Below are 13,688 nucleotides of genomic sequence, written 5' to 3'. Positions count from 1 at the left end.
AATAATTCTATAATATAGCAAGTAATTCATACATTGGTTGATAGTAACTAAATATTTACCATAATATTTGAAATAAATACTTATTTAACAATATGCATGTTAACAAGTAAGTTTTTTAAAGAGGTTCTTAACTCAAAGTTACTTAATAGTGCCTCATTGGAAACCTATTCACTTTACTTCATTGGAAATGTCTTACCTGTTTATCCTCCTCTGTGTGTGCTGGATAGTCCTTGGCTTTTGTTAGCCAGAAAGCAGCAAGCTTTTTGTTATGTAGCTTCAAATATGTCTTTCCTAAAAGAAGTAAGTTTTTGCTGTAGAAGTTTGGATCCACTGTATAGAAGAAAGAAAAACATTTCTCAGATGAAGTGGTATTGCTCTTATTTTTAAAGGCTTAATTTTTTAGTCTAAATTCTAGTAATATAGTTGTGTGATCAATAAATGATTAGGCTAATTAGAATTCTCTAAAAAACTATAAAATAACTACCGTATCAGTTAGATAGCTATATTACTACCTATATATATAGTACCTTGCTAGGCACTATATTACTTACACACATTTCTCATTTTCACAACAATTTTATGAAGCAGATACTCCATTTAACAGATGGAAAACTCAAGGTCCTGAAAGAACGTAAGCTCCCCCATGAGGACATTTTCTTTCTATAATGTCTTTTGTTCCCTATATCCTAAGTGCCTAGAACTGTACTCAGAATACATTTGCTGAATGAACCTATGAATGAATACATGGGATTCTCACTAACTTCATTAATTCTTTACGCAATTTCCTTCTATCAAGCCAGGACCCTACTATATTCAAAGCATATGTTTTCATGGATATAATTTATGATTCACTCCATTTACTCCTTAACCCAAAATTGTTTTGCTTTAACTTGAACATATTTATGAGATGCCATGTTGATGTGCTTAAGGTCTCCATGGAGTTAAGTAAATTAGTTAATCCATTCATCTACTGACTCAGCATTATTTGCCAAGCAATATGTACTAAACAATGAGGATACAATTTTGAGCAAGCAGACAGGATCCTTATTGTCCCTGAATCCAGTTTCAGACATGTAAATAAATATTCATATTATGGAGTGATAAGGGCATGATGCAGGAAGTAAAAGGTACTAAAACTATAGGAGGAGCCCTATTTTGCGATTAAACATCGAAGTCTCTTTGAGGAAACTGCACTCCCAGATCATATTTATATGATATGTAAAACTACCATCATGAGAGGATATCAACAGAAGGTAGTAACAGATAGCTATAAGACCAGATACTATAAAACTCTTAGAGGAAAACCAAGGCCAAACACTCTGCGACATAAATGACAGCAGCATCTTCTCAGATCCATCCCTTAGAGTAATGACAGTAAAAACAAAAATAAACAAATGGGACTTAATTAAACTTAAAAGTTTCTGCACAGCAAAGGAAACCCTAAACAAAACGAAAAGACAACCCACAGAGTGGGAGAAGATCTTTGCAAATGAATCGACTGACAAGAGTTTAATCTCCAAAATTTATAAACACCTCCTACTGCTTAATACCAAAAAAATAAACAACCCCATCAAAAAATGGGCAGAAGACCTAAACAGATAGTTCTCCAAAGAACACAGACAGATGGCCAAAAAACATATGAAAAGATGTTCAACATCACTCATTCTTAGAGAAATGTAAATCAAAACCACAAGGAGGTCCCACTTTACACCAGCCAGAATGGCCATCATCAAAAAGTCTACAAACAATAAGGGCTGGAGAGGGTGTGGAGAAAAAGGAACCCTAGTACACTGTTGGTGGGATTGTAAATTGGTGTCCCCACTGTGGAAAACAGTATGGAGATGCCTCAGAAAACTAAAAATAGAACTACCGTTTGATCCAGGAATCCCACTCGTAGGCATCTATCCAGAGAAAACCTTGACTCGCAAAGACACGTACTCCAATGTTCATCGCGGCACTATTTTCAATAGCCAAGACATGGAAACAACCTAAATGTCCACTGACAGAGGAGTAGATAAAGAAGGTGTGGGAGTTCCCGTCGTGGTGCAGTGGTTAACGAATCCGACTAGGAACCATGAGGTTGTGGGTTCGGTCTCTGCCCTTGCTCAGTGGGTTGACGATCTGGTGTTGCTGTGAGCTGTGGTGCAGGTTGCAGACGCGGCTCGGATCACGCATTGCTGTGGCTCTGGTGTAGGCTGGTGGGTACGGCTCCGATTAGACCCCTAGCCTGGGAATCTCCATATGCCGTGGGAGCGGCCCAAGAAATAGCAAAAAGACAAAAAAAAAAAAAGAAGGTGTGGTACATATACACAATGGAGTATTACTCATCCATTAAAAGGAACGAGATACTGGCATTTTTAGCAGCATGGATGGACCCAGAAATTATGCTATGGGAAGTCAGCCATATAATGAGACACCAACATCAAATGCTATCACTGGCACATGGAATCTGAAAAAAGGACACAATGAACTTTGCAGATCAGATACTGACTCATGGACTTTGAAAAACTTATGGTTTCCAAAGGAGACAGTTCAGAGGGTGGGGGGATGTACTGGGGTTCTGGGATGGAAATCCTACAAAACTGGATTGTGATGATCATTGCACAACTAAAAAAATTTAAAAAATAAAAAAAATATGCTCAAACACAAACTATTAGAAGAAAATCCCTTGTTGTCACGCAGAAAAAAGAAAAAAAAAATGTGTTTTTTAAATTGCATTGCTATCAGAGTTCTCTTGTGCTGCAGTGTGTTAAAGATCAGTGTTGTCACTGCAGAGGCCTTGTGACAATGCCGTGTCCTTAACCCGCTCTACCACAAGGCAACTCCCTGATTAAGTTTTATAAATATATATTTGCAATGTTTTTTTTTTCTCTTTTTTTTGGTGAATTTGGTAACAAGCTTATGTCCCTTACTTCACTGGTTTGTGCTATTAATACTCGGAAGGATAAATTCAGGATAGGCTGATGTTAGTTTTCTAGTCTGGCTATTTCTTCAAAGTAAGAGTGATAGGAACCTCTTTGTCACAAAAGAATACATCTACAACAGAACAAAAACCAGCCTAGTTTAAAACCAGAAAGAGTTCCCATTTAAATGCCATCTGAAACTTGCTGAGAGTCCATCTTAAAAAAATACTTTTTTTGTAACTATGTAAGGTGATCAGTATTGACTTAATATTAGGATCATTTTGCAATGTATACAAATATAAAATCATTGTTGTACACATGAAGCTAATCAAAGTTATGTCATTTATACTTGTTTTTAAAAATATGAATTTTAAATTAAAATAAATGCCTCTGATTAGCTGTGTGATTTTGAATAAACAGTTACCCTGTCAAAGCCCAACTCAAAAAGAAAGGTTGAATTATATCAAATGAAGGACCATTCTAGAATTGCAGCTCTAAATTTAGTAGCAGCCTATTTCTTACTCAGGTGATCTTTACCAAATAAGGACTTTAAAAATCATTTGAAGAGATCCTGCTATGGCTCAGCTGGTTAAGAACCCAACATAGTGTCCCTGAGAATGCAGACAATCCCTGGCCTCACTCAGTAGGTTAAGGATCCAGTGTTGCTGCAAGTTGCAGCATAAGTCACAGATATGGCTCAGACCCTGCATTGCTGTGGCTGTGGAGTAAGCCTGCAGCTGTAGCTCTAATTCAACCTCTAGCCCAGGAAATTCCATATGCTGCAGGTACAGCTGTAAGAAGAAAAAAACTTTTTTAAATAAAAATCATTTGACAATATCGAACTCAAAAAGTGTATCAGAATAACTTTTGTTTAAAAAAAACCCCTATCATATATGAAGCATTCATATAATCTTAAATATATTTGTATGTGAAATAAAAAAATATGTTACCTTGCTCTGCCCTGTGAAAGTAGCCTAAGGCCTGTTAAAAACACAAAAAGCCCAAACATAATGAAAAGGATTAAAACAGGATCAATATTAAAAAACCGTTTTTTCAAAAGATCTATTTCTGTATTAAATATAGGCCAGGAAGTAAATGAAAACATCTTAAAGTAATGGTCCTCTATTAAAAAAGTCAACTCATCAACAGTGAGTTAACATAGCAAAATTGAACGTAACACTATTAAACCATTAGAGAACAGATTACAATATGTGGACCGTTTGTAGTAATAACTTGATTGCTCCTTAGAATGTGTACCAAACCAGCATCACATGCAGAGAAGAAAACATTATCTTTGCAACTCGGATATTTTGATCTTTCTTTTCTTAAATCATAACAGTAACTACCATAATAACTAGATAAAATCAAAAGCTGTTTACTCAATGATACACAGGTTGTACCAATCAGTTTTCAAAAGTCCTTTATTACTGAAATTCCTATATAAAAGCTTAATGTCAGTCTGAAACTCTGCTAATTCTTCTTGTCTCACTTAAATTGTTTCCATAATGCATTAACTGACAATTGATTTTTTTAGATACATAACTAATCTGTTATGGTAGAGCTGACTGTCTTTTTTTCTTAGAATGCACTCTTTTAAATAACAATAAATATTTCCCAACTGTGTTCTAATTATACAACTAAATGTTCTTTACGTCACTGTAGTTTCCTAAAAAACAGAAAGCTCATTATAGGTATTGGGAAAGCTTTTTCAATTGCTACTTTTTTACTCTGAAAATTCTATGATGAGTAAACCCAAAATACTTGCCCCCAAATCCCTTTCAAATGTTATTTTTAACAGGAAAAGCAAAAGGCCTTGGAAATATGAGAGACTATGAGCCTTTCAAATTTGCTTTAAAAAGATGTTATGGAAGTTCCCTTGTGGCATAGCAGATTAAGGATCCGGCACTGCCACAGCTGCGGCACAGGCTACAACTGTGGCATGGGTTTGACCCCTGGCCCGGAACTTCCATATGCAGCAGGTGCAGCCGAAAAAAAAGTATAATTACTCTTCATATATCAATACAAGCACATGCTTTAATATCCAGGTAAATGATTGTCATTGTAAAAGAATGGGTACCTAAAACATGCTGAGAAACAGTTGTTCTATTTTATGACTTCAATATGGTATAGATTTCAAACAGAAAATGAAGTAGATTTTTAGCCATGGGTTATTTTGGCTGAGAGTATACCAGAATTATCAGCCATTCATCTAAAGAAAAAAAAGAAACACTCACCAGTCATGGATAATAAGTATTAAGCCTTTGTGATAAGATAGTTGCATTGGATCAATAAAAATGTGCTCAAGTCCCTCACTGATCAGCTCTCCAGGTGGCACTGCAATTAAGAAATCAGTACTAACTTAAAAGACATCACACTACCTCCTCATAGGTGGAACTAGGAGGAGCTGCAAACAGCATTTTAGCAATTCTTCTTTGATACCAGGGCATTTCAGCAAATGTGTAACACCTATAGGGAAATAAAATGACATTTACACATTTGAATTGCACCTTCTTAAAAGAGAATAAACATCTTAACAGATATAAAAAGAATCATTTCCTGTTGTATGTTTAAACAGCTTGTATTTTTTACATAATATCTAGTAGGTTAATATTCTTACTGAATTATCTAGATATTGACTTATACTTACTATCAATTAGGGTGCATTTTGTGACTAAGTATAAAGAGTAAGCAATATTTATAATATAGTAATGATAACAGTACATTCACCACTGAGTGCTCACTTTGTGCCAAGTGCTGAGCTAAGTGATTTTCTCATCTACTCCCTACAATAACTAAATGAGATAGAATCATTACCCCTATTTTTTATATAAGAAAAACTAACTCAAAGAAATTTTTTAAAAAGAGACAAGTAACACAACTAAATGATATGCATAAAAATAACAATGGCAACCAACAATTTAAAGTTAACATTTTTGAAAGGGTGAAAAAATTATCATCCAAAACTCTCAACAACTTTCTGAAGTAGAAAAAAGTGTTGGATCTTTGCTTAGGCACTGAACTACCTGAAGAAGAAACTGTACCTCACTCAGGTTTGCTCACCAGCATCTGAATTACTGACTGTCCCTCAATTATCATTGATCTTCAGTAAGTGTTTTGTTAGTTAAATAGATTCTTTATCCTGAAGAATATTTACTTCTCTTTAAGAGTCTGATACAGGACTTTGCACTGTTAGCCCTCTTAGGTGACAATAAATACTGCTCTGCCAAACTACACCCAAAGAAAACAGTGGCAAACATGCTGCAAGAAAGGCTCTCAAGCCAGAAAGTATTTAACACATTGGTATACATTTGTACCAGTAAAATAATGATGTGCTTTAAAGCAAAAGTTACATAAAAATGGAAAGATGTGAAAGTCAGATATATTACTCCTCAGATGAATCAAACTTTTGACACATTTTGAAGATGCAAAGACCCTTTTAGGGCATCCTACTGTACTGCTATAGTTATATTAATCTAATTTTATCTAGTCTGGTAAATACTAGTCTTTCCCAGAAAGGGAATTTAAAGGTCAAAAAAAAAAAAAATTTCAATGCTTTTTTTAGTCTTAGTACATGTTTCTAAATGATCTATGAATAACAATGTTTAGCATGTCCACAATCAAATTTGGTATTTTCTAAATAGTAAACAATAATCAGTACAACTGCTACTTAATATAATGGATTAAACACTCTTGACTGATAAATAATATTTTTAAATATTTCTATTTTGCCTTCTTACATACTACAAAATAAGGTATGGATACATACTATAAAATAAGACCATACTAAATACCTATGAAATATTTATTTGAAGTTTTCTTACCAAATACCCATAAGGTGAATTGAGGTAGCATCTTTAGGGTTCAATTCAATTGCTTTCTAACAAGAAATAAGAAAATGAATCATATTTGTTTATTGAACACTAATATGTACTTTACTATGTTTGCTGTAGAAGGCACAATTCAAGAAAAATTTTGCAACCAGGCATTTCAATTTTTTTTTTTTTTTTTTTTTTTGGTCTTTTTAGGGCAGCACCCACAGCATATACGGAGGTTCCCAGGCTAGGGGTCAAATTGGAGCTACAGCTGCTGGCCTACGCCACAGCCACAGCAATACCAGATCCAAGCCACATCTGTGACCTACACCACAGCTCACGGCAATGCTGGATCCTTAACCCACTGAGCAAGGGCAGAGATGGAACCTGCGTCCTCATGGATACTAGTCAGATCCATTTCCACTGAGCCACGATGGTAACTTTCCATTTCAATTTTTCTACGATATTCAACACCAACTTTCTTTCTCTTGTTTTTTTAATTAAATTTATTTCAGTATATTATTAACAGCTTGTACTAAGGTTACTATTTTATAAGGTTCAGAAACTGATAATACGATTTATCAAGATGAGAGAACACATGAAATCTGTAAATGAATTTAATTTTGAAAATAGTAATAATCTATAACTTTCAATATTTCTTCTAGATTTAAGGAAAAATAAAGTTCTTTTTGACAAATCCTATATGAATATTGAGTAAAAGTATTCTTTTTTTTTTTTTTTGGTCTTTTTTTTTGCCATTTCTTGGGTCACTCCCGTGGCATATGGAGGTTCCCAGACTAGGGGTCAAATCACAGCTGTAGCCACCGGCCTATGCCAGAGCCACAGCAACATGGGATCCAAGCCCAGCTCAAGTCTGACCTACACCACAGCTCACGGCAACACCGGATCCTTAACCCACTGAGCAAGGCCAGAGATCGTACGTACACACAATCTCATGGTTCCTAGTCGGATTCATTAACCACTGAACCATGACGGGAACTCCACAAGTATTCTTTCTTAAAAGAACAAAATATATAATAATTTTAGAAAGTCTCTTCCAGTTTGTAGATTTTAACTTTCCCATCTAAATTTAACAAAGGCAAAATAAATAGTACTTACAGAATTTATTAATAGAATAATTATGTGCAATATAAAATAAACTGGTAAAGTCTCCCTAATTTGTTTACTATGTACAAGTCCTATATAAATTAATGTAAAGCATAAACTACACAATAATTTTAAAGAAATTATCCTTCCTTTTATCCATGATTATGTCGAAAACTGCTAAGGAAATACCACAGATTAATGTTAATCCTATTAAAGATAAAAATTCCTTTTGTAAAAGTAAAGACTTCCTAGCTTATGCTTTTCTATAAACCCACATTTTCACTTTTATTTGATAATGTGAGATACACATTATCAAATATGTGTACCGGTTACCAGAGTAAGCTCTGAAGCCAGACCACCAGGGTTCAAATCACAGCTCAATGACCTCTAAGTTTTTGACCTTGGCAACTTCTATATTCTTTCCATGCCTGCGTTTCCTCTTGTACAGAATCAAGAAAATAGTACACCAACCTTACAGGGTTGTGGTGAAAATTAAATGAGCAAGTGATAGGAGGTGCTTAACACAGTAATCTCCTCTATCACCAGAATCATTATTTTTACTCCCCATAAATGCCAGACACCTTATTATTAACACTGGTTAATGTCAGTAGCAGGAGAGGTAATAGGTAGAGTAAGGCTCACCAGGTATGACTTGGCAGAAATCCTGTTTCAATAATATGAGTAAGAATCAGCGTGTAAAAAGAATCTGACCTAATTTTTACTTTTCTATACATAGTGGTATGATTTATTATACCAAAATATATTTAAAAGTATACACTCGGAGTTCCCGTCGTGGCGCAGTGGTTAACAAATCTGACTAGGAACCATGAGGTTGCGAGTTCGATCCCTGCCCTTGCTCAGTGGATTAAGGATCTGGTGTTTCCATGAGCTGTGGTGTGGGTCGCAGATCTAGCTCGGATCCCACGTTGCTGTGGCTCTGGCGTAGGCTGGCGGCTACAGCTCTGATTAGACCCCTAGCCTGGGAACCTCCATATGCCATGGGAAGCAGCCCTAGAAAAGACAAAAAGACAAAATAAATAAATAAATAAATAAATAAAAGTATACACAATTTATATTCTAAGCAACCTTTCCCAAATTGGAGTTCTACTAGAAAATTAAGCCCTACAGGGAGTTCCCATCATGGCACAGTGGTTAACGAAACCAACTAGGAACCATGAGGTTGCGGGTTCGATCCCTGGCCTTGCTCAGTGGGTTAAGGATCCGGCATTGTCATAAGCTGTGGTATAGGTCGCAGATGTGGCTCGGATCCCGCGCTGCTGTGGCTCTGGCGTGGGCCAGTGGCTAGAGCTCCAATTAGACCCCTAGCCTGGGAACCTCCATATGCCGTGGGAAGCAGCCCTGGAAAAGGCAAAAAGACAAAAAAAAAAAAAAAAAAAAAGAAAGAAAGATAATTAAGCCCTACAAATAATTATGTGAGTAAGTATATTCTCCATTCTATTAAGAATGGTATAGAGCTAGTCCATTTTGATGCAAAGGAGAGAGGTTTATTCATCATATACATATATGGATGACTTAGGGCATTAGAGTTAATTTTCTTTGGGGATGGACTGAAAGGAGCTACTTTCAAGCAAACCTCTTCTTTTATAATTCTGTCATTAGTTTAAGTGTCTTCAATAACAAAGCAAAGAATTTCTTACGACTTTAGATTAATAATGGAATATACTACTGAAATAGAAGTAGTATAATTGATCTTTTGTATGTAAATACTAAACACTGTCATTTTAAAAATATACCTAAGGAGTTCCCGTCGTGGCGCAGTGGTTAATGAATCCGACTAGGAACCATGAGGTTGCGGGTTCGATCCCTGGCCTTGCTCAGTGGGTTAACGATCCGCCGTTGCCGTGAGCTGTGGTGTAGGTTGCAGACGCGGCTCGGATCCTGCGTTGCTGTGGCTCTGGCGTAGGCGGGTGGCTACAGCTCCGATTCAACCCCTAGCCTGGGAACCTCCATATGCCGCGGGAGCGGCCCAAGAAATAGCAACAATAACAACAACAACAACAAAAAAGACAAAAAAAAAAAATAAATAAATAAATAAATTTAAACTACTTAAAAAAAAAATATATATATATATACCTAACACATACATGTTTGAAAATTTACACAAAACATTAGTTATTTTAAAATAGTCTATAGCCTTCACTGTTTCTTGGGGGGGGGGGGGGCACATACCTGTAGCATGTGGAAGTTCACAGGCCAAGGATCAAACCCGAGCGACAGCAGCAACCCAAGCCACTGCAGTGACAATGCCAAATCCTTAACCCACTGTGCCACAAGAGAACTCCTCACTGTTCCTTTAAAGTATACATTAATATACTTTCTGTGATACTTCATTATTCACATTGGAAGTTATTTGTCATGTATTTCTATGTTCCAAGGCACAGAATAATTTGAATAATTTATCTAATGCCACTGAGTAAATTACTGTGTTTCATTGACTCTAAGATAACATAAAAGTTAGGACACATCATTATTTTACGTACCATAGTGGTAGAAAAAAAGTACTGCCAATTTTAAGATACCACTGATTATGTATAATTCAATCTGATTTCAAAGGTCTAAAAATGTGAAAAATGTATATTATTAAATTGAAATATGTTTGTGTGAATATATATATGTGTCTATATATATGTGTGTGTATGTATACACACACACACACACACAATTGATGCCTGAATAAGAAGCTAGGTCTCCTGACTCCCAGTCTAATGATCTTTTCCACTAGTCACTACATTTACTAGGAAATGAGACTATAACCATAAATATGCTCATTTTCATCACTTTCTCTTCCTTTGTATTTTTGAGAAGGTCTATAACATCAAAATAGAAATAAATACACTGGGTTTTCAGCTGCAGGTTTTTTGTTGTTTTTAGACAATGGAATAGAGTGCATGCACACCATGAAATATATAGCTCCTGGAGAAGTTCTGGGACCTAAGGAAGGGCTTACTATAAGTCAGTAAATTAACTTTGGGAAATCATTAACACACCCTAGAGTTCCCTGATGGTACAGTGGGTTATTAGCACTGTCACTCCTGCAACTCAGGTTGCTGCTGTGGTGAGGGTTTGATCCCTGGCTTGGGAATTTCCACATGCCATGGGCGTGCCCCTCCTCCACCCACGCCCCCACCAAAAAAATACACATAGATCGTAATCGTATATATTACTATTGGGAGTGGTATGTCAATTGTACTAGACTGTTAGATGAGACCACACCTCCTGGCACTCAGGACTTTGTATAACCCCCTCTCTGGTCCTGGCCACGTGACTTGTTTAGATTGACAGGTCATTGCCAAGTGAGATGCAAACATGCTCAATAAAATTTTGCACAATGGAACTTTTCCCTTGCAACATTCACTCTCGGAAGCCAGCTCCCATGCTAATAAAGAAGCTTGGGCTAGACTACTAAATGATGAGAAGAAAAGTAAAGAGAAACTGTCATAGAAGAGAGGACATCTTGTACATTCCTGTCCCAGCTGAACTCCAGGTGAATGTGGCCATCTAAATGATCTCAGCCACAAAGAGCAGAAGAGGAGCACCACTGTGCACGGTTAATCCACAGAATTGTAAAAGTAAATTTTCACTGTTTGAGGTCACTAAGTTTTAGGTGGTTTGCTATACAGTAATAGATAAGTGAAGTAGAAATCTATCCAGAAAACTAATGACTTTTAAAATTCATCAGTACCTCAAAATGCTCCTTGATAATGTAGGCATTTGCAATTTTAGCCTTGATTCCTTCATAATCTCCAACATCGCTAATACAGATTGCATACCACTAAAAATAGGAGAAAAAAAGGTGTAAGAATAACAATAATATTCCATTCAATAAAAGGTGAAACTGGATAACTATTTCTCAGTAGTCATTCTCATTCAACAAAAAGCTGAGCACATGTGATACACAACTGTATTAAATATAGTGGAATTAAAAAGAAAAAGTGGACATAGCCCTCAAGGAATTTAAGGATAAAACATGTTTATAAAGAACTGTAATACAAGGCAGAGAGTAGTGAATCTCTAAGAAAGTTACCAACAAATGGGAAGATGATGATTCATATTTATGACATGAATATAATAATTTAATATTTGTTATTTTATTTTCTCATTCTCTTTTCTGGAACTGTTTCTTCCACATCTGCATTGTTATAGTACTAACAGCCACATCTGCCAAACTGTGACCTTGTGCCCATACTCATAGTTGGACAACAAACCCAAACTGAGACAACCTGAGCTTCTTCCCTAAGAACTGGATCAAAATATCCAAGCTGCTATGTAAAGTCACAAGACTTAGCAAAACAAAAAAACTTCACTGAAGATTTGCAGATAAGAGCAAAGAGGAGAGACAATGAAGCCTCAGAGCAATCAAGCCAGTTTTTCCTGAAGCCTAAATGCACTCTGCCTTGGGGTTCTGTGAAGTACAAGTTTCTTATAAACACCCACCCTTTCTTTTTGTTTGAGCTTGTATCTGTGAATTTTTAATAATTATAACTAGAAAAAATTTAAAACTTCTGTTTAAATCCATTCTCCACCAAAATTTTTTGTATCTTGATATTTTTATTGAAAATAAAAAAGTATAACACAAACCCCTCTCTATACACTATGCTTAGTTAATCTCCATTAACAGTCACCTGATTGCCCAAAGTCAGATGACTAGAGGGGACACACAGGGTTTCAAATCTGGTGCTCTGATCTTTTCCCACATATTAGGGCTTTAGAAAAAATCAGCTTCTCTTATGCATTTAACTGTCATCAAAGCAAACCCAGGAGTTTCCTGTCATGGCTCATCGGTAACGAATCCAACTGGAATACATGAGGATGCGGGTTCGATCTCTGGCCTTGCTCAGTGGGTTAAGGATCCAGTGTTGCCGTGAGCTGTGGTGTAGGTCACAGATGCAGCTCAGATCCCATTTTGCTGTGGCTGTGATGTAGGCTGGCGGCTCCAGCTTCAATTCAGCCCCTAGCCTGGGAACTTCCGTATGCCATGGGTGCAGCCCTAAAAAGATGAAACACACACACACACACACACACACACACACACACACACACACACACAAACTTACGAATGAATCCTAAAAATTCTGCTTAGATTGAAATTTAGTGAGGTACAACTGTTAGTGAATGATCACGTTAACAAGAGCTGATGGTCGGAACTGTATCATGGCTGATTTTTATTTCCATAGTTGTACTTTTTTTCAATTTCCAAAATGCCTATTTTCTGTAACAAGTTTACATTATTATTTAAAAAAAAAAACTTTCCTTTTATAACAGATAGATATTCTAGACAAGAAGGGGTAATAGATACTATACTACCTTCTTGCCTGAAACACTAAAATAAACAGACAAAATACAAGAAACAGACTCTCAAGATATCACACATCAAGCAATAATGATACCTGAGAGCCAAGAAACAAATGAGGTGAGCCATATGACTGCCCTGGAGTAACTTCCAGATTGAAGCCCAGGGAGGCAAAATAGGCCAAGGAGTCTCTTTGCTTTGATGAGATGGAACTGGGAGTCTGGGAGAAGCCCAGGTGGTTGAAGTTCACAGAGTAGTGTACTCTGACAGAGAGCTGACCAGAGCTAGAACTCTGAGAACACAGGGTCACCCTTGAGCATTCAGCAGAGTAGAGATTATGGCTTGCATGTAAAGAGACTACCCAAAGCTGGGAAAAGAACCACCAGAAAGGTTTGGAAATATAGAGCTCACACAGAACTAGAAATATCAGTTGTAGGGAAAAAAACGAAAATAAAACACTTTGAGATTAAATGTTACTCTAGTCCTGCTTAACAAAAAAAGACAGGCGAAGAGGAGTTCTCTTGTGGCTCAGTGGGTTAAGGATCTGCATTGTCA

General features: G+C 36.4%; 2 protein-coding genes across 8 annotated transcripts in view; one reads left to right on the top strand and one right to left on the bottom strand.

Annotated features, from left to right (window-relative positions):
• WWP1 (WW domain containing E3 ubiquitin protein ligase 1) overlaps nt 1–12,423 on the top strand; it is a 139,243-nt gene extending 126,820 nt beyond the window's left edge. The window contains exon 26 of the mRNA XM_013996633.2: nt 11,987–12,423. Coding sequence (XP_013852087.1) covers nt 11,987–12,035 — 49 coding nt within the window. The 3' untranslated portion in view covers nt 12,036–12,423. The remainder of the gene's footprint in view (nt 1–11,986) is intronic.
• RMDN1 (regulator of microtubule dynamics 1) overlaps nt 1–13,688 on the bottom strand; it is a 41,302-nt gene that overhangs the window by 3,693 nt on the left and 23,921 nt on the right. For 3 of the 7 annotated variants that reach the window (XM_013996637.2, XM_005662992.3, XM_013996638.2), the window contains exons 5-9: nt 11,526–11,615; nt 6,725–6,780; nt 5,282–5,369; nt 3,854–3,884; nt 197–330 (exon numbers count right to left, since the gene is read on the bottom strand). In XM_013996637.2, coding sequence (XP_013852091.1) covers nt 197–330; nt 3,854–3,884; nt 5,282–5,369; nt 6,725–6,780; nt 11,526–11,615 — 399 coding nt within the window. The remainder of the gene's footprint in view (nt 1–196; nt 331–3,853; nt 3,885–5,281; nt 5,370–6,724; nt 6,781–11,525; nt 11,616–13,688) is intronic. The other 4 variants (XR_001308147.2, XR_001308148.2, XM_021089160.1 and 1 more) reach the window with 2 other exon arrangements.

The sequence above is a fragment of the Sus scrofa genome, chromosome 4 (genome assembly GCF_000003025.6).
Source record: "Sus scrofa isolate TJ Tabasco breed Duroc chromosome 4, Sscrofa11.1, whole genome shotgun sequence".
Taxonomy (NCBI): domain Eukaryota; kingdom Metazoa; phylum Chordata; class Mammalia; order Artiodactyla; family Suidae; genus Sus; species Sus scrofa.
Note: the sequence above shows the minus strand (reverse complement) of the source record. Positions and strands in the feature narration are given on the sequence as shown.